The sequence below is a fragment of the Mobula birostris genome, chromosome 20 (assembly GCF_030028105.1).
Source record: "Mobula birostris isolate sMobBir1 chromosome 20, sMobBir1.hap1, whole genome shotgun sequence".
NCBI lineage: Eukaryota > Metazoa > Chordata > Chondrichthyes > Myliobatiformes > Myliobatidae > Mobula > Mobula birostris.
Genome location: NC_092389.1, coordinates 36024520 through 36043308, shown reverse-complemented (window position 1 = coordinate 36043308; position 18789 = coordinate 36024520). Strand labels below are relative to the sequence as shown.

Here is an 18789-nt window from a genome sequence, read left to right as displayed (position 1 = left end):
GACCATTTGCCTAGCTCAAGACTGCCCCATCTGGAGGAACAGGTTCACAACATCTACCCCATCAATTTTCTGACTCCTGTGAGTACTTGAACACCTTTGAGTATAGTTATGTTTTACTCAGTCTTTTCCCCTAAAATATTTGGCAAAAATTTGGTTCTTAACAGCAAAATATTTCAATAATACAGCAATACTGCATGCTGTATTATTGCTTGAAGGATACAAATGAGGCTCTGGGTGCTGTTGAACATGGAGACACCAGAGAAGAAGCCCAGCAGCTCGATTAGAAACATTCCCAAAGTCACCGACAATGCAATTATTAATCTGGAAGGAAACAAAGGAGAATGGTCAACAGACATTCAAAAGAAACTATTGGTTTCTTGTGTGCAGATGCACAGGAAAGATTAGAACCAAACAAGCAATGTGGAAACACTAGAAAACAAGAGCAAGGCAGCACTGCTGTGGAAGTCACAGTAAGGCAAGGATAGCCTGGGGCATTTGTAGTCAAGCGAGACTGCCAGAGACACCTCCGCTTACTACAGACAAGCGAGGCCTCTATAGTGAGACTTCTCCAGAAAGGTCTTCCTAAAACATACCTTCTCTTTATACAATGGGGGGGGGGGGGGGGGGGGTGGAGAACAGACAAGACAACAGAAGGGTGTGAAACATACCCAACAAGTAATGCTCTATTGTCTTTACTAACTTCAAGATATCATCCACTGTCTGCTTGAAGTTTCGATTGACTTTTAACACCTCTATTGTGAATGGTGTTCGATCTGGTGAACAAGGAATTCAAATATATGCAACTTACAATAGTCAACATCAGGAATTGATAATCCAATTCTGTATAAAAATAGCAGTTCTCTGTTCCGACTTAAGAACGGTATGGGACCACACTGTTCTTGTGCACAAGTAAAATAAAAGTAATGCTGTGAGTCATAAGAGTGCACTTGTTCTGGGCCCAGTTATTTTTGTTATTTGTCATCAGCGATGACAATTACTTGGAGGTTCCACCAAAATGGCTAACCCTTCACTTTGTTGTACGATAGTAAAGAATTTAACCCCAGTAGCCGATTAGTCCTAAATCCTAGGCTGCTCACATTTGAACAAGGGACTGAGTCTGCTGCTGGAATCCAATTTCCTCCTGTGCAGAGTAGTCAAGGCATATCACCTTAGTTGCTGACACAGGAAAGCTGCAGCAATGAAAAAATATGTGGTTGCCGTAGTCTGGGTTGGAGCCCGCACGAAGCACAGGATGATTTGGTGAGTATGTTTTAAAAAGAGGAGGAATTCTGTAGCATGTATGAGGGTATGCGCACACATGTGTCTGTGTGCATGCCTTTGTGCGCAAGTGGCTAATAATGACTGAGATTGGAAGTCTGATGTTGAAGACTGTTCCAGATCCCCTTAAGGGGACTCTGGCATGGTATATGTTTGTAGATTATGGACCAGAAAGCATCAAGTGCATTGGGAAGTGGGTGGAATGGACTAAGTGAGTTCAAAAGGGACTCCTTCTGACAGTACATTTAATGCAGATCACTTGGAATACTTGGAGGATTACTAGAGAAAGGACAAGGTGGGAAGAATGTAGGGTGGTCTGCATTTGTTCAATGGAAAGGTGATACAGGTGTCCTCCGCTTTTTGAACATTTGCTTTACGAAACCTCACTGTTATGAAAGACCTACATTAGTTACCTATTTTCGCTAACAGAAGGTGTTTTCACTGTTACGAAAAAAGCTGCGTGCCCCGAGCAGCCAAACTCCTCCCCCAGAACTGCATTCTAGCTGGCATTGCTTAAACACGTGCCTGTGAGCAGCCGTTAGCAAAATGAGTTCTCAGGTATCGGAAAAGCCTAAAAGAGCTCATAAGGGTGTTACACTTAGCGTAAAATTAGACATAATTAAGCGTTTTGATCGCGGTGAACGAAGTAAGGACAAAGTGGGTTTTGCTTGTGGAAGTTGACGAAGATGATGTTGAAGAGGTTTTGGTATCCCATGACCAAGAACTGATAGATGGAAGAGCTGATGCAATTGGAAGAGGAAAGGATAACAATCAAAAACGAATGCAGTAGCGAACAGACCGAAAGTGAAGTCGTCCAGGAACTGAACGTGAAGCAACTGCGTGAGATTTTCGCTGCAATGATAAAGAACGATTTTAATTTTGAAAGGGTATGTCGGTTTAGGACCTATTTGCAAGATGGTTTGAGTGCTTACAAAGAACTGTATGATAGAAAAACGCGCAAGGCTAAGCAGTCAAGCATACTGTCGTTTCTCAAGCCTTCCACATCAGCCATAGCAGACAACAAACCTCGACCTTCGACATCGAGGCAGGCAATCGGCAATCGCCTATCGCCTCTGATCTGGGCCGACATTTACGTGCCGGGCGGCACCTAATTAATTAGCTTGTTTATTTCGGCTTTTTTCTTAAAGATGTGTTGGGTGTGTCCTGGCCACCACTGGACTGCTGCATTCTCCGCGGATCGGTATTGGTTCGCTGCCCGGCGGTTGGGGGCCACTGCACCACCCCAGCTTCTGATGACTCAGCATAACACACCATCATCAGTGTGCTCGGCGCTGTCTTCCCAATTCCTGTAAGTGATACTACACTGTACATACATTATTCTACTTTATATAGGCTGTGTATTTTTATGCGTTACCTGGTATGATTTGGCAGCTTCATAGCTTAAAGATTACTGGAGAGAGTGTTTCTGCCGAGAGCGCTTGCGTGAGATTTTCACTAAGGAGAACAGTGCAGTATTTCTGCTTTATATATAGGCTGTGTATTTATCATATCATTCTTGCTTTTACTATATTACTGTTATTTTAGGTCTTATGTGTTATTTGGCATGATTTGGTAGGTTATTTTTGGGTCTGCGAACGCTCACAAATTTTTCCCATATAAATAAATGGTAATTGCTTCTTCGCTTTACGACATTCTGGCTTACGGACCGTTTCAGCGGAACGCTCTACCTTCGGATGGCAGGGGAAACTTGTACATAGAAACAGTTAGATGAATCCCGTAAGAGAGAATGAATAAAAGCTAGAGATGGAAAAGATACAAAAAGAATAGGCAAAGATAATAAACACAAAATACTCTGCAGATGCTGGGGTCAAAGCAACACTCACAACAAGCTGGAGGAACTCAGCAGGTCGGGCAGCATCCGAGGAAACGATCAGTCAACGTTTCAGGCCGGAACCCTTTGTCAGGACTGTAGAGGGAAGGGGCAAAGGTCCTATAAAGAAGGTGGGGGGAGGGTGGGAAGGAGAAGGCTGGTAGGTTCCAGGTGAAAAACCAGTAAGGGGAAAGATAAATGGGTGGGGGAGGGGAAGCAGGGAGGTGATAGGCAGGAAAGGTGAACAAGGAATAGGGGAAAACACAATGGGTAGTAGAAGGAGGTGGAACCAAGGGGGAGGTGGTAGGCAGCTGGGGGAGGGGGCAGAGTGAAATAGGGATAGGGGAAGGGAGGGGGAGGAAATTACCGGAAGTTGGAGAATTCTATGTTCATACCAAGGGGCTGGAGACTACCCAGACAGTATATGAGGTGTTGCTCCTCCAACCTGAGTTTAGCCTCATCATGGCAGTAGAGGAGGCCATGTATGGACATATCCGAATGGGAATGGGAAGCAGAGTTGAAATGGGTGGCAACCGGGAGGTCCTGTCTGTTGTGGCGGACGGAACGGAGGTGCTTGACGAGCAAAGATAATGGTGCCTGCTTTAAAAGGGGGAAAACAAACAACTTAAATAAACAGTACCAGGATCTGAAGACAAATTAGATGAGCATAAACCTATGCATCCCAAATTACCTTTACCACAGAGTCCACACAAGGTGCTACTTCCCGATTATCTGGGACCATTGGCACTAGCCAATGTCTGACATTTCGACCACCACTTTGAAAGGTAGAGAACAACAGTGGGGTGCAGGAGGTGGTACTGGTTCCCCATATAAAGGTCCAGTGGCACAATGTACTAGATTTGGGAGCAGGAGGAGAAGATGGCGGCGTGACACAGCGCATGCAGCTCTCCGGTGAAATGATATCGTATTTGTAAGTAGGGTGCCGTGTGCAATTCTGATTTGATGGAGAGACGTGAGAAGGCACAGAGGAACATCTGGAGAAATTTCTGAAATGCCCGGTTCACTGCCGCTGCTACTGTGCGATCGAGAATCTCCGGAGGGAAGGCCTCAAAATCCCCGGCTCTGCCTGCTGCTGGCAACCGAGGCTGGGGTCGAAGCGTTCGGCAGAGATGGTGCTCGGTACTTGGTGTCGGAGGGCTGATCGGAGCTCGAAGTTTTCGGACGACTCAGAGTCGGACTGTGGTCGGGCATGGCAGGGAGAGTTTTCTTCCTTCTCCCGTCTGCGTGAGATGTGGGACTTTCGAGAGACTTTGAACTTTTGTACTGTGCTCATGGCCTGTTCTTCATCAAGTTATGGTATTGTTGCACTGTTGTAACTATATGTTATAATTATGTGGTTTTGTTAGTTTTTCAGTCTTGGTCTGTCCTGTGTTTCTGTGATATCACACCGGAGGAATATTGTATCATTTCTTAATGCATGCATTACTAAATGACAATAAAAGAGGACTGCATGTCCTCATAACCTAATCTAATCTCATGACTCTAGTGTGGGACTGTATCCTATGTGGGCATTTCCAGAACAAGCCAGGTCCCTGGTTAAGTTTAAACCATGATCTAGCTCTGAATTATAGTAGAGTCAACTCCAGATCCTAAGGAGGATATAGAAAATATATTCATAAGATGGAAAACCTCAGTAAAATGTCATACTCCAAATGTTGATAATATACACCATTGTGCAATACTCTTAGGCACACATACAGTATATGTAGCAAGGGTGCCCAAGACCTTTCCAATTACCAAATAACATTTAATACTACTGAGCTAATACAATGCCAAGTACTCTTATTTTTGTTTACTAACCACCTTCCTATTTTAACCAATATACAGTACTGTGCAAAAGTCTGAGGCATCCAAGCTATAAATATGTGCCTAAGACTTTTGCACAGTATTGTATATGCAGTAGTGGATGCCTGTTTGGGGGGTGTTTAAGCGGAAATAAGTTGGAGAACATATTGAATGGGCAAGACAAGCCCAGGATGTTGATCTGAACGCACAGAGCGCTAATTTACTGGAAGCATTGAGGAAATATTTCCCTCGCATTGTAGATTGGCATAAGATACACAGCTTCATGCAAAGAATAGACAAAAATGTTGATGAATACATGGAATGTGTAAGTGATGGATTTCAAAATTATTCTGGATTACCCTCAGAAACCAAGGCAAACAACATACCGCTTTCTCCCTCTGTCCCTCTGACTATACCCCTTGCCCATCAGCTGGGTTCCCCCCCGCCCTTGTCTTTCTCCCCGGACCTCCTGTCCCATGATCCTCTCATATCCCTTTTGCCAATCACCTGTCCAGCTCTTGGCTCCATCCCTCCCCCTCCTGTCTTCTCCTATCATTTTGGATCTCCCCCTCTCCTCCCACTTTCAAATCTCCTACTAACCCTTCCTTCAATTAGTCCTGACGAAGGGTCTCGGCCTGAAACGTCGACTGTACCTCTTCCTAGAGATGCTGCCTGGCCTGCTGTGTTCACCAGCAACTTTGATGTGTGTTGCTTGAATTTCCAGCATCTGCAGAATCCCTGTTGTTTGCAACATACCTGGACCTGCCTCCTACAGGGATATACTGAGAGCCCAACGGTCTTTTCTTGAACACTCCAGGACTTGGCAGATGTAGTTTTCCATCTGAATTCACAATGCTGCAATATGTAGATGATCTGCTTTTATGTTCCCCAGATTGCAAAGCCTCTAAACAGGACTCTACAGGCCTTTTGTATGTCCTTACTGACAAGGGCCACAAGGTGTCAAGAGAAAAATTGCAGCTTCATCAACCCAAATGCATTATTTGGGCCATATCCTGAGTGGGGCCGACTGCCAACTTTCCGACAAAAGGGTGAGGGGCATTGTCAGTGTGCCTAAACCAGTCCTCAAGGAAGATTTTGTCCTCTTCCTGGGTGTGACCAGGTCTTGCCAAAAGTGGATTCTTAACTCTGCTGAACTTAGTTGCCCACCACCCCCACCCCCCTTCAGGGCCTCGCTTCACTGTCAAATGCAGAACAATTTACGTGGTCAACAGAAACCAACAGGTCCTTTACCGCTCATGTCTGCACTAGCCCTTGGACTCCCAGGTTCTGGTTTGGGATCCCCAAAAAGATCTTGAGAGATAACGGCCCACACTAATGAAAGCCTTGTAATGTATCAGAAGCGCAAAAAGTCATGACAACTTTCCCCAGGCTGCTCCACGAGGCGAGGGAAGAGATGCTGAGCCTCTAGCTAGGATCTTTATGTCCTCGTTGTCCACGGGAATGGTAGCGGAGGATTGGAGGGAGGTGAATGTTGTCCCCTTGTTCAAAAAAGTTGTAGGGATATCCTGGGTAATTATAGACCAGTGAGCCTTACATCTGTGGTGGGAAAGCTGTTGGAAAAGATTTTTAGAGAGAGGATCTCCAGGCATTTAGAGAATCATGGTCTGATCAGGGACTGTCAGCATGGATTTGTGAAGGGCAGATTGTGTCTAACAAGCCTGATAGAGTTCTTTGAGGAGGTGACCAGGCATATAGATGAGGGTAGTGCAGAGGATGTGATCTACATAGATTTTAGTAAGGCACTTGACAAGGTTCCACACGGTAAGCTTATTCAGAACGTCAGAAGGCATGGGATCCAGGGAAGTTTGGCCAGGTGGATTCAGAATTGGCTTTCTTGCAGAAAGCAGAGGGTCGTGGTGGAGGGAGTACACTCGGATTGGAGGGTTGTGACTTGTGGTGTCCCACAAGGATTGGTTCTGGGACCTCTGATTTTCGTGATTTTTATTAACGACCTGGGTGTGGGGGTAGAAAGGTGGGTTGGCAAGTTTGCAGGCGACACAAAGGTTGGTGGTGTTGTGGATAGTGTAGAGGATTGTCGAAGATTGCAGAGAGATGTTGATAGGATTCAGAAGTGGGCTGAGAAGTGGCAGATGGAGTTCAACCTGGAGAAGTGTGAGGTAGTACTCTTTGGAGGCCGAACTCCAAGGCATAGTACAAAAGTAACTGGCAGGATACTTGGTAGTGTGGAGGAGCAGAGGGATCTGGGGGTACATGTCCATAGATCCCTGAAAGTTGCCTCACAGGTGGATAGGGTAGTTAAGAAAGCTTATGGGGTATTAGCTTTCATAAGTCGAGGGATAGAGTTTAAGTGTCGAGGGGTAATGATGCAGCTCCATAAAAATCTGGTTAGGCCACACTTGGAGTACTGTGTCCAGTTCTGGTCGCCTCACTATAGGAAGGATGTGGAAGCATTGGAAAGGGTACAGAGGAGATTTACCAGGATGCTGCCTGGTTTAGAGAGTATGGATTATGATCAGAGATTAAGGGAGCTAGGGCTTTACTCTTTGGAGAGGAGGAAGATGAGAGGAGACATGATAGGGTATACAAGATATGAAGAGGAATAGATAGAGTGGATAGCCAGTGCCTCTGCCCCAGGGCACCACTGCTCAGTACAAGAGGACATGGCTTTAAGGTAAGGGATGGGAAGTTCAAGAGGGATATTAGAGGAAGGTTTTTTACTCAGAGAGTGGTTGGTGCATGGGATGCACTGCCTGAGTCAGTGGTGGAGGCAGATACACTAGTGGAATTTAAGAGACTGCTAGACAGGTATATGGAGGAATTTAAGGTGGGGGGGGTATATGAAAGGTAGGGTTTAAGGGTCGGCACAACATTGTGGGCCGAAGGGCCTGTACTGTGCTGTACTATTCTATGTTCTAACTGTAGAGTACCATACCTTCCAGCCGGGAGATTGGGTACTGGTGAGAGACTACCAATAAAAGAACTGCCTGGAGCCTCACCAGGAAGGTCCATTCCAAGAGTTACTGACAACATACGCTGCTTTGAAGGTCCAAGGAAAGCCAACATGGATACATGCCTTGCACGTTAAGCCAGCGGTGCCACCTGACCAGAAGAACGTTGATGATAAGGAGTGATGGACTGAACTCTTGATCTTTGCTATTTGCCACCTTAAGTAACCAATATGTATTATATGTCTTGGGTGATCTGGACATCCACTTTCTGCCTAAATGCAGAAATACAGTTTCCCATGACACTAATACTCCTAACACTTGTCTTCACCTTATTATGAACGTGCATCATGTACTACCCTTAGGGTGTGCTCTGGAGGGCTTTACATTCGGGAGGTTGATTGCCAATGCAGCCTATACCCGTGAATCAAAGTGAGTTTGATTGTGTTTCATTTTGAGAACAAAACTAATAATCTAAAAGGAGCAGGGAAATGCAGTGCTCATAGGAATGACACTTGCCAATGCAACATTGAAGGTTGGTGTCAACCTACTTAGAATGGAGTGCATAACCCCCTGTGCTGAAGCTGGTTCACAGGGATAGGGGTGAAACCAGCAAGGGACTAGACACACACACTCAACATCCCACTGTACAGGGTCACCAAAGGAGCATTACATAAACTGGATGTCTCTGGATAATAGTATCCCTGTTCTATGGACCTGCCAGACTCACTCACTCACGACAGCATCAATATAACCTCAAGGCTAAAGAAACTGGCTACTGAGACAGCCTTAGCGCTACATGACACAAGTCAGGCCATCAACGCCAAAATAGTGGCAATCCACACTGTGGCCCTTCAAAAACAGATTAGGATTGGACTTCTTGTTGGCCAAAAAGAATGGCACTTGTGCTATTGTTAGCCAGGAGTGTTGCACATACATCTGAGAATATCACCAGTTTAGCTGTGCTCATCAGAGTAGAAGGTGATAAGGTTAGGGTGATTGAGAAAGAGCTGCACAAGACTCCGTCCTCACCTTGGGGACTCTTTAGTTGGCTTCACTCTTTACTCAGGAGCTGGGACAACTCAATCGTACAGTGAGCAGTGGGAGCCGTATTCTTGCTAGTATCATATTCCTTTTAGTCTCTTGCCTGAGATTACATTGTAGAATGTTAGCCCACAGAGCAGCTGCCTCCATCATGATACAACAGCCAAATGCCCCTGACGAGACTGTCACAGAGCTTCAGTGTCTCTCTGCTACTGAAATTAAGTATGATTTATGTTGTCCTCTACAGGACAAAGAGGAGGGAGTTTGGAAGCCACAGCAAGGCAAAGGATAACCTGGGGCATTTGTAGTCCAGCAAGAACTTTGACGTGAGACTGCTAGACAGCTTACTAGAGACGAGATAGCGTGTACTCAAGGCAAAAGAGTGAGGCCTCTGTAGTGAGGCTTTTCCAGAAAGGTCTTCCTGAAATATATCTTCCCTTTATACAATGGGGGGGGGGGGGGGAATCTTGCAAGTAAAGAACTCAAACATATACAAATTAACAAATGGTTAATATATGTAACTGATAAGCCAATTCTATATAAAAATAGCAGTTTTCTGTTCAGGCTTCAGAACAGTCCGGGTGACAGGGCTGTTCTTGTGCACAAAATAAAAAGAATGTGCTTGTTCTGGGCCCAGTCATTTTAGGCATTTATTTTATTATTACTGATGAGTTACCTTGACACTGCCATTTTGTTAAATGACAACTCCCATTAGTTTAATATTCATTTTCTATCCATGTCACCTAATACTCAAAACCTTTTCTGTGCCATAAGAAGTCCTTGGCAAGTAGGATTACAGAGAATCCCAAGACATTCTGTACATACATCAAGAGCAAGAGGATAACTATGTTATGACCACTCAAGGATACAGGAGAGAACATGTACTTGGAGATGAAGGATTTGGGTGGAGACCTAAATGAGTACTTTACATCAGTATTTACCAAGGAGAAAAATGTGCATGATAGCAAGATCAGAGTGGAACTTCCTAATTTGAGATAAAGGAGGAGGCAATGTAGGGACTCTTAAAGAACATCAATCAGAATCAGGTTCAATATCACCAGCACTTGTCATGACATTTGTTAACTTTGCGGCAGCAGTAGAATGCAAAATATAATAATAAAAAACATATATACATACATATATATAGTGTGACAGTCATACTTTATTGAGATATATATATATATATATATATATATATATATATATATATATACACACACACACATATCTATATATAAAATTTTAAAAAGGCATGTCCTGGATCTTTAATAATGGACGCCACCTCTCTGAGGCACCGCTCCCTGAAGATGTCCTGGATACCACAGAGGCTAGTGCCCATGACGGAGCTGACTAACTTTACAACTTTCTGCAACTTACATTGATCCTGTGCAGTAACCCTGCCCCCCGCCTCCCAACACCAACACTAGACGGTGACACAGCCAGTTAGAATGCTCTCTACGGTACATCTGTAGAAATTTGCGAGTATCTTTGGTAACATACCAAATCTCCTCAAACTCATAATGAAATATAGGGGCTGTCGTGCCTTCACTGTAGCTGTTGGGTTCAGGTTAGATCTTCAAAGACACTGAAACCCGGGACCTTGAAATTGCTCACTCTTTCTGACCCCTCTACGAGATCTGATGTGTGCTCCCTTGTCTTTCTTTCTGAAGTCCAGAATCAGTACTGACATTGAGTGCATGGTTGTTGCTACGACACCCCTCAACTAGCTGGTATATCTCATCACCATCTGAGATTCTGCCAACAATGGTTGTATCATCAGCCAACTGATAGATGGCATTTGACCTGTGCCTAGCCACACAGTCACGGGTGTAGAGGGAGTAGGTAAGGTGGATAAGACCCCAGAGTCTGATGGGATATACCCCAGGAAATGAAGAGGCAAAAGACAAGATTACTGGGGTGTTGACCAATACAGGGTTCTTAGGGATAGGATTTATGAGCTAGATTGAGTGTAAGAGTTGGTTAAAAGGTCAGCACAACATTGTGGGCCAAATGGCCTGTACAGTGCTGTAACGTTTTGTTCTAACTTTTCCCAAAGCTGAAATGTCTAATACTAGAGGGCATCCATGTAAGGTGAGGGGGGGGGGGCAAGTTCAAAGATGATGTGTGGGGCAAACTTACTTATACACAGTGAGTACTGGGTGCCTGGAATATCCAGTCTGGGGTGGTTATGGAGACAAACACAACAGAGGCAGTGAAGAGATTCTTACAGAAACACTAATAAACAGTTTTATAGTACTGTAGAGGTATTGGCAGTGTTCTAGTTTGTTCTTTATTTCATTTAAATACATAAAATGTCATTCAGGTAACAGTAATTTCTTTTTTAAAAAATTATTTCCATGAAACTTCAGCTAATTGAGACAGCCACTTAATTGGGCCAAAATGTACTGGGCCCAATGTGTCCCAATTAACCAGAATCCACTATATCCCTAATGCATCTACCTCTACACCACCCTTGGCATATACCCACCACTGTGCAAAAACAGAAACTATTCGACATCCGCCCATACTTTCGTCCAAATACCTTAAGGTTATACCCCCTCATATTAGCAATTTCTACACGGGGAAAAAAGTTTCTGGCTGTGCACTCTATCGATGCCTCTTTTTATTTTGTACACCTCTATCAAGTTATCTCTCATTCAGGTATTTCAGGAAGCCACCTTTTGCCGATTTCAGTTCTATACAATTGTTGCTTTACTTCTGTTACAATTCATGATTAACAGCTGTCTAACAGAACAGCTACTCTTCATGGAGCCAACAGATCATTCCTCCAATCATTTCTTCTCTTCACTTGGTTTATTTCCACCCAGACTGCTTTCAATTCCCAAGCCCCGTAGTATGGTTACTTCTCATTCTTGTCCCAATCACAACTTTTACTGTCAGTGCTATTCCAACTCCTTTTCTATTTTACCCATCTTCCCAGACAACTTACCCGAGAATATTCAGCTTCCCTACAGTGAGGGACTTGAGTTACAGGTGTGACAAGAATACACATAGATTAAGATGTAGCTGTCCTGTGCTGGCACCGGTGGGATCAGCAGTTGGTCTGCCACCTGTCTTCAGGAGACAGAGAGATAAGGAAAACAATGGAGCAGCATTGGGAGATGGGTAATAAAGGGGAAGGAGAGCTGTCAAGAGCGGCTCCCCCTTTGAACCCTGAACTGTTTGAAGTGATGGACAGGCGATACCCCAGCAGGGGGATAAAAAGGGACAGGTTCGCTAAGGCAGGACACACACGACACCCGAGGTAACGAGACCCTGGAAGTGGTGCGCCTCTCACAAGTCGGTGGGAAGTACCGGGCCATAAACGCACAGGGTGGAAAGGCACAATCGGCGGGAACCTGGTGTGTGTCCACCCTTGCCTGGGTGCCAGGTTCACCGCAGGGAAACGATCATATCTGGAAACGGAGGAGGTCACGGTCGGTGACCTCAGATGACATCACAAAGGACTCGCCCGAAAGCTGACTGCGAAGGTCTGTGTGGAAACCTTGAATATTCATTCGTTTTGCTCTCTCTCTCCTTCCCCCCACCGTCCATCTCCCACGGCAGCGATTACTGCGAACTGCACTGAACTCAATTGAACTGAACTTTGCGTCACTTTGAAACTGGTCATTTACCCCTTGACAACGATAGAGCTTGATTGATCCTGTTATCTTAATTCTGTGTACATGTGTATTTATCATTGCTGAACTGTTGCATTCATTATCCTTTTGATTACTGTGTTGCTTGTTTCTTTAATAAAACTTTCTTAGTTCTAGTAATCCAGACTCCAACTGAGTGATCCATTTCTGCTGGTTTGGCAACCCAGTTACGGGGTACGTAACATAAGTGGGGTTCTCGTCCGTGATTTTGAAAGCTAAGTTTGGGACGGAGTAAATTGATTGGGTCAAAATTCCCGAAAGAAAGAAAAGACAAACAGCAGAAATGGAGGCTGAGGAAATTATAAAGGCGCCAACCTTGGAGGCATTAGAGGATGCCAGGAAATCGGAATTGGTAGCTGTGGCCAAACGGTTGAATCTTGCTAAGGGGAAGTCGACAATGAGGAGAGAGGAGATACACAGAGCTATCGTAGAGCACTATGTATCTAAAGGTGTGTTTCCCCAAGGGGAGCTGAAGGTGGTGTCCATTGAAAAACCTGCTGGAAACGCGGTACAGGTGCAGCTTGAAAAACTGAGACTCGAGCACGAGTTCCGGGTAAGGCACTTAGAACACGAAGAGAAACAGTTAGAAAGGTGGGAGAAAGAGAGAGAGTTAGAAAGGCAGGAGAAAGAGAGAGAGTTAGAAAGGCAGGAGAAAGAGAAAGAGAGAGAGTTAGAGAGGCAGGAGAGAGAGAAAGAGAGAGAGTTAGAGAGGCGAGAGAGAGAGAGAGAGAGAGAGAGAGCGCGAGCGCGCGAGCTGGAGCGAGAGGAAAAACAGAGGGAAAGGGAATTCGAGCTGGAGAAGTTAAAGATAAGGGCAGAGCAGGGGCCTGTGCCGAACCAAGGTGGAGGGTTCCGGGCGACCCAGGAGATTAGGCTGGTTCCCCCATTTCACAATACCGACGTGGATCGGTACTTTCTGCATTTCGAAAAAGTTGCTACAAGTCAGGACTGGCCGAGGGATAAGTGGGTTGTTTTGCTTCAGAGTGTACTGAAAGGGAAAGCCCAACAAGCTTACTCAGCCTTGTCCGCGGAAGATGCCCAGAGGTACGAGGTGGTGAAGGAGACCATCCTCAGGATTTATGAGTTGGTCCCGGAGGCATACCGGCAGAGGTTCCGGAATGCGAGGAAGCAGTGGGACCGCACGTATTTAGAGTTTACCCGTGAGATGCAGACATATTGTGAGCGTTGGTGTGCCTCGAAGGGGGTAGAGGGGGATTATGACAGACTGCTACAGCTGATCCTGATTGAGCAGTTTAAAGGTTGTGTCCCTGAGGGTATGAGACCCTACCTAGATGAGAAAGAGGCAGCCACGTTAGCCGCAACTGCTAAGTTAGCGGATGAGTATGCGTTGACGCATAAAATGAAGTTTGCCCCGAGTAAAGGCTACCAGAAGGGTAGTGAGGTCGGTGGGGAGAGTCCGCCGGAAAAGTTAGAAAGTAAGCCGGGGACTAGTGAGAAGAATAAGGTAGACCGGGAGCAGTCTGGTAGGAAGTCTCCTGGGGTCGTCTGTTATAATTGCGGGAAAGTCGGACACTTTGCGTCCAGGTGCTTTGCCCCAAAGGAGACGGGAAAAGGAAAAACGGCGATTTTGACTGGCTGTATCGAGCTGGTAAATGAACCGCTAGGGAAGGACAGGTCTGCCAAAGTTCAGGAAGGGCGCGAGAGGTTTATCTCGGCCGGATTGGTGTCAGTGAAGGAGGGGTTAAAACCAGTTCCAGTGCGGATCTGGAGAGACACGGGAGCGTGTCAGTCACTGATACTGAAGAGTGTATTAGAGTTTAACTCAGAGACCCAGACTGGGGAAGTCAAGGTCAAAGGTGTTGGAGAAGGGACAGAGACAGTCCCTTTGCACCAGGTACACTTACAAAGCAACCTGGTCTCTGGACTAGTCACGATCGGGGTGAGGTCCGAATTACCGATGAAAAGCGTGGAAGTCTTGCTCGGTAATGACCTCGCCGGGGGAATCGTGTTCCCAGCCGTGAGATTGACAGGTCAGCCTGCCAGCATTGAGGCCCCGCCCATGGACTCACAGGTTCATCACGAGACCACGGTAGTAAATTTAGCTGAGACGTTTCTGCCAGCCTTGTACGAGAAGGGGGTAGAAAGTGAAAAGAAGGAGTGTAGTGAGACAAGAGGTAGTGAGGGAGCTGGGACAGACGTAGCAGTAGCCAGGAAAGAATTTGTGCAGACGCAGGAGTGAGACGAGGGGCTGATGGTTTTGGCAGAGACAGCTCTCTCTGACACAGACTTAACAAGGGAACTAGTAGGCTATTATGTGGAGGAGGAAGTGCTAAGGAAGCAAGGGAGACCAAGTGCCGTGCCCGCAGATGAGGAATGGGGGGTGGTGCAAAAGAGTTATGGGGATGAGATTTTTAACCTGGCCCACAAGGTACCCCCCGGTGGACAATTTGTGGTGCTGGAGGAAACAGTTGGTGGAATCATGAAAGAGGTTTACCGGCTGCCCAGGAGGAAGGATGTTATTGATTATGACCGACGCGAACTGAGATGGTCACAGGCTTTTGATATGCTAACAAACCTAGGCGGTGTTAGCGCGGAAATCAATGAAGCTAGGGTCCCCCTGATAGGAGGAAAAAAACCATTTTGAAAAGATGAGTATCGACCAGATGGGAGAAGGCTATTGTTTTGGCCAGCTCTGCTGATAAGGTCTCTCCCTTAATCCCCAAACAAAGTGACTCTTTAGAAGTAATTAAACTCGCACACGTGTGTTTGATTGTCCCGAGGCGATGCAAAGAACTGGGACGTTGGGGGGTGTCTGTTACACTAGGCCATACGGCTGTCTGAAGCCAGCATGATAGTGAACCTTGAAAAAAATGAGTTCGGCCACACGAAGGTCATATACCTGGGAACTGTGGTGACACAGGGGCAGCTGGCAGCGATGCAAGCTACAGTGCAGGCTATCGCTGACCTCCCAACCCCGACAGACAAGAGGGCCCTCAGGAGGCTCTTGGAGATGGTGGGGTACTGTAGGGAGTTTTGCAATAACTCTGCGGTTACTACCCCTCCCCCTCCTACTAAGCCCTTGCGAGAGAAAACTAAGTCGGAATGGGACAACCCTTGTTATTGTGGTCCGGGACAAAACCCAATAAGAGGTTACATTGATCGCAATTCATCAGTGTTTTTGGCCACTATGAAGTTTGCTAAGTTGGAGCCTGGTCTAAGGGATTATTAACAACACATATAAAAGGAACAGAAAATGTGATGGCTGACTGTGTCAGGTGTTGACAACTTCAAACTCGCTATATTAGCCAAATAGCTGATAAAGATATATATTTGTGTGTGTATCAAATAAGGTATTCATGATTGTAATTTTTACCCCCCAGTAAAAATCCTTAAAGGGGGGAAGTGTGACAAGAATACACATAGATTAAGATGTAGCTGTCCTGTGCTGGCACCAGTGGGATCAGCAGTTGGTCTGCCACCTGACTGCAGGAGAGAGAGAGATAAGGAAAACAATGGAGCAGCATTGGGAGATGGGTAATGAATGGGAAGGAGAGCTGTCAAGAGCGGCTCCCCCTTTGAACCCTGAACTGTTTGAAGTGATGGACGGGCGATACCCCAGCAGGGGGATAAAAAGGGACAGGTTCGCTAAGGCGACACACACGACACCCGAGATAACAAGACCCTGGAAGCGGTGCGTCTCCCACAAGTCAGTGGGAAGTACCAGGCCATAGACGCATAGGGTGGAAAGGCATGATCGGCGGGAACCTGGTGTGTGTCCACCCTTGCCTGGGTGCCAGGTTCACCGCAGAGAAACGATCGTATCTGGAAACAGAGGGGTCACGGTCGGTGACCTCAGATGACATCACAAAGGACTCGCCCGAAAGCTGACTGCGAAGGTCTGTGTGGAAACCTTGAATATTCATTCGTTTTGCTCTCTCTCTCCTTCCCCCCACCGTCCATCGCCACGGCAGCGATTACTGCGAGCTGAACTGAACTAAATTGAACTGAACTTTGCGTCACTTTGAAACTGGTCATTTACCCCGAGACAACGATAGAGCTTGATTAATCCTGTTATCTTAATTCTGTGTACATGTGTGTTTATCATTGCTGAACTGTTGCATTCATTATCCTTTTGATTAGAGTACTGTGTTGCTTGTTTCTTTAATAAAACTTTCTTAGTTCTAGTAATCCAGACTCCAACTGAGTGATCCATTTCTGCTGGTTTGGCAACCCAGTTACGGGGTACGTAACACAGGGAAATGTTAAATGGCTTATGCCTTTATTCGCTGGAGCTTGTGAAAGTTTGTAGAAAAGAGAATATGAAAAATCAAAGACTATTGGGATGGAGCAAAAATGGACTCTTGCTGAATTGTGAAGCAGACATTAAGAGACTTACTGCTTTCTCCTACTGCACCGGATGTACTAATTTTAGGGGGAAATGAATGGAAAAAAGATTATTATGCTCATTAAGAACACAAAGATTGTTGATGCAATAATTGTTTTATCTTCCAAAATACTTAATGAACATCACTTGGTTTGGATAAATTGTTTGAGAACCTGTGCTATTACACAAACCCAATGATGCTTCATTGCAGCTGGGCTTGGAAAGGCAAAAAAAAAGGAATTAAGAAAGTGTTATAGTGTCAGAGTAGTATAGAATGGAAACGGGCCCTGTGACTCTATTGTCAGCAAGGTCTGTGCACATCTAGAGTTCAAAGTTCCATGACTGGCATGTCCTGGGGTTGATACTGGATATCGAAGACCAAAGTTAATGACGCCAGAAGTCGAGACCTGATGGTCGAAGCTCCTGGGCTGGTGTGTCTGGAAGTTGGAGGCATGATGTCTGCAAGTCGGAGGCATGATGTCTGCAAGTCCTGGCAATGATCTAAAGCAAGGGTTCACATTCAACCTTTTTTTAATGCCACACACCAATACCATTAAGAAAAGGGTTCACGGACCCCAGGTGGGAACCCCTGGACTAGAGGTTGGAGGTCCAATGTCTGCACATCTGAGAGTCTGCGACCAAGGACTCTGGAGGACTCTGGAGGTGGCCTGTCCTAGGGTTGGAGGCCTGTCTGAGTGTGCAAGTGGAAGGGAGGGAGGCAATGGACTTATTTTGCTGTTGTTTTACTTTGTTGTTGCTGCTGTTTTGTTGAACAACATAGAACATACAATAGTACAGCACAGTACAGGCCCTTCAGCCCACAATGTTGTGCCGACCCTCAAACCCTGCCTCCCATATAAGCTCCCACCTTAAATTCCTCCGTATACCTGTCAGTAGTCTCTTAAAATTCACTCGTGTATCTGCCTCCACCACTGACTCAGGCAGTGCATTCCACACACCAACCACTCTCTGAGTAAAAAAACCTTCCTCTAATATCCCCCTTGAACTTCCCACCCCTTACCTTAAAGCCATGTCCTCTTATATTAAGCAGTGGTGCCCTGGGGAAGAGGCGCTGGCTATCCATTCTATCTATTCCTCTTATTATCTTGTACACCACTATCATGTCTCCTCTCATCCTCCTTCTCTCCAAAGAGTAAAGCCCTAGCTCCCTTAATCTCTAATCATAATGCATACTTTCTAAACCAGGCAGCATCCTGGTAAATCTCCTCTGTACCCTTTCCAATGCTTCCACATCCTTCCTATAGTGAGGTGACCAGAACTGGACACAGTACTCCAAGTGTGGCCTAACCAGAGTTTTATAGAGCTGCATCATTACATCGCGACTCTTAAACTCTATCCCTCGACTTATGAAAGCTAACACCCCATAAGCTTTCTTAACTACCCTATCCACCTGTGAGGCAACTTTCAGGGATCTGTGGACATGTACCCCCAGAACCCTCTGCTCCTCCACACTACCAAGTATCCTGCCATTTACTTTGTACTCTGCCTTGGAGTTTGTCCTTCCAAAGTGTACCACCTCACACTTCTCCGGGTTGAACTCCATCTGCCACTTCTCAGCCCACTCCTGCATCCTATCAATGCCTCTCTGCAATCTTTGACAATCCTCTACACTATCTACAATACCACCAACCTTTGTGTCATCTGCAAACTTACCAACCCACCCTTCTACCCCTACATCCAGGTCGTTAATAAAAATCATGAAAAGTAGAGGTCGCAGAACAGATCCTTGTGGGACACCACTAGTCACAATCCTCCAATCTGAATGTACTCCCTCCACCACCACCCTCTGCCTTCTGCAGGCAAGCCAATTCTGAATCCATCTGGCCAAACTTCCCTGGATCCCATGCCTTCTAACTTTCTGAATAAGCCTACCGTGTG

At 45.8% G+C, this 18789-nt stretch overlaps 1 protein-coding gene across 4 annotated transcripts in view; it reads right to left on the bottom strand.

The window, feature by feature from the left end:
* Nucleotides 1-18789, bottom strand: part of LOC140185143 (transmembrane protein 107-like) — a 57688-nt gene that overhangs the window by 18447 nt on the left and 20452 nt on the right. For all 4 annotated transcript variants that reach the window (XM_072238519.1, XM_072238516.1, XM_072238517.1 and 1 more), the window contains exon 4: nt 221-321. In XM_072238519.1, the coding sequence (XP_072094620.1) occupies nt 221-321 (101 nt within the window). The remainder of the gene's footprint in view (nt 1-220; nt 322-18789) is intronic.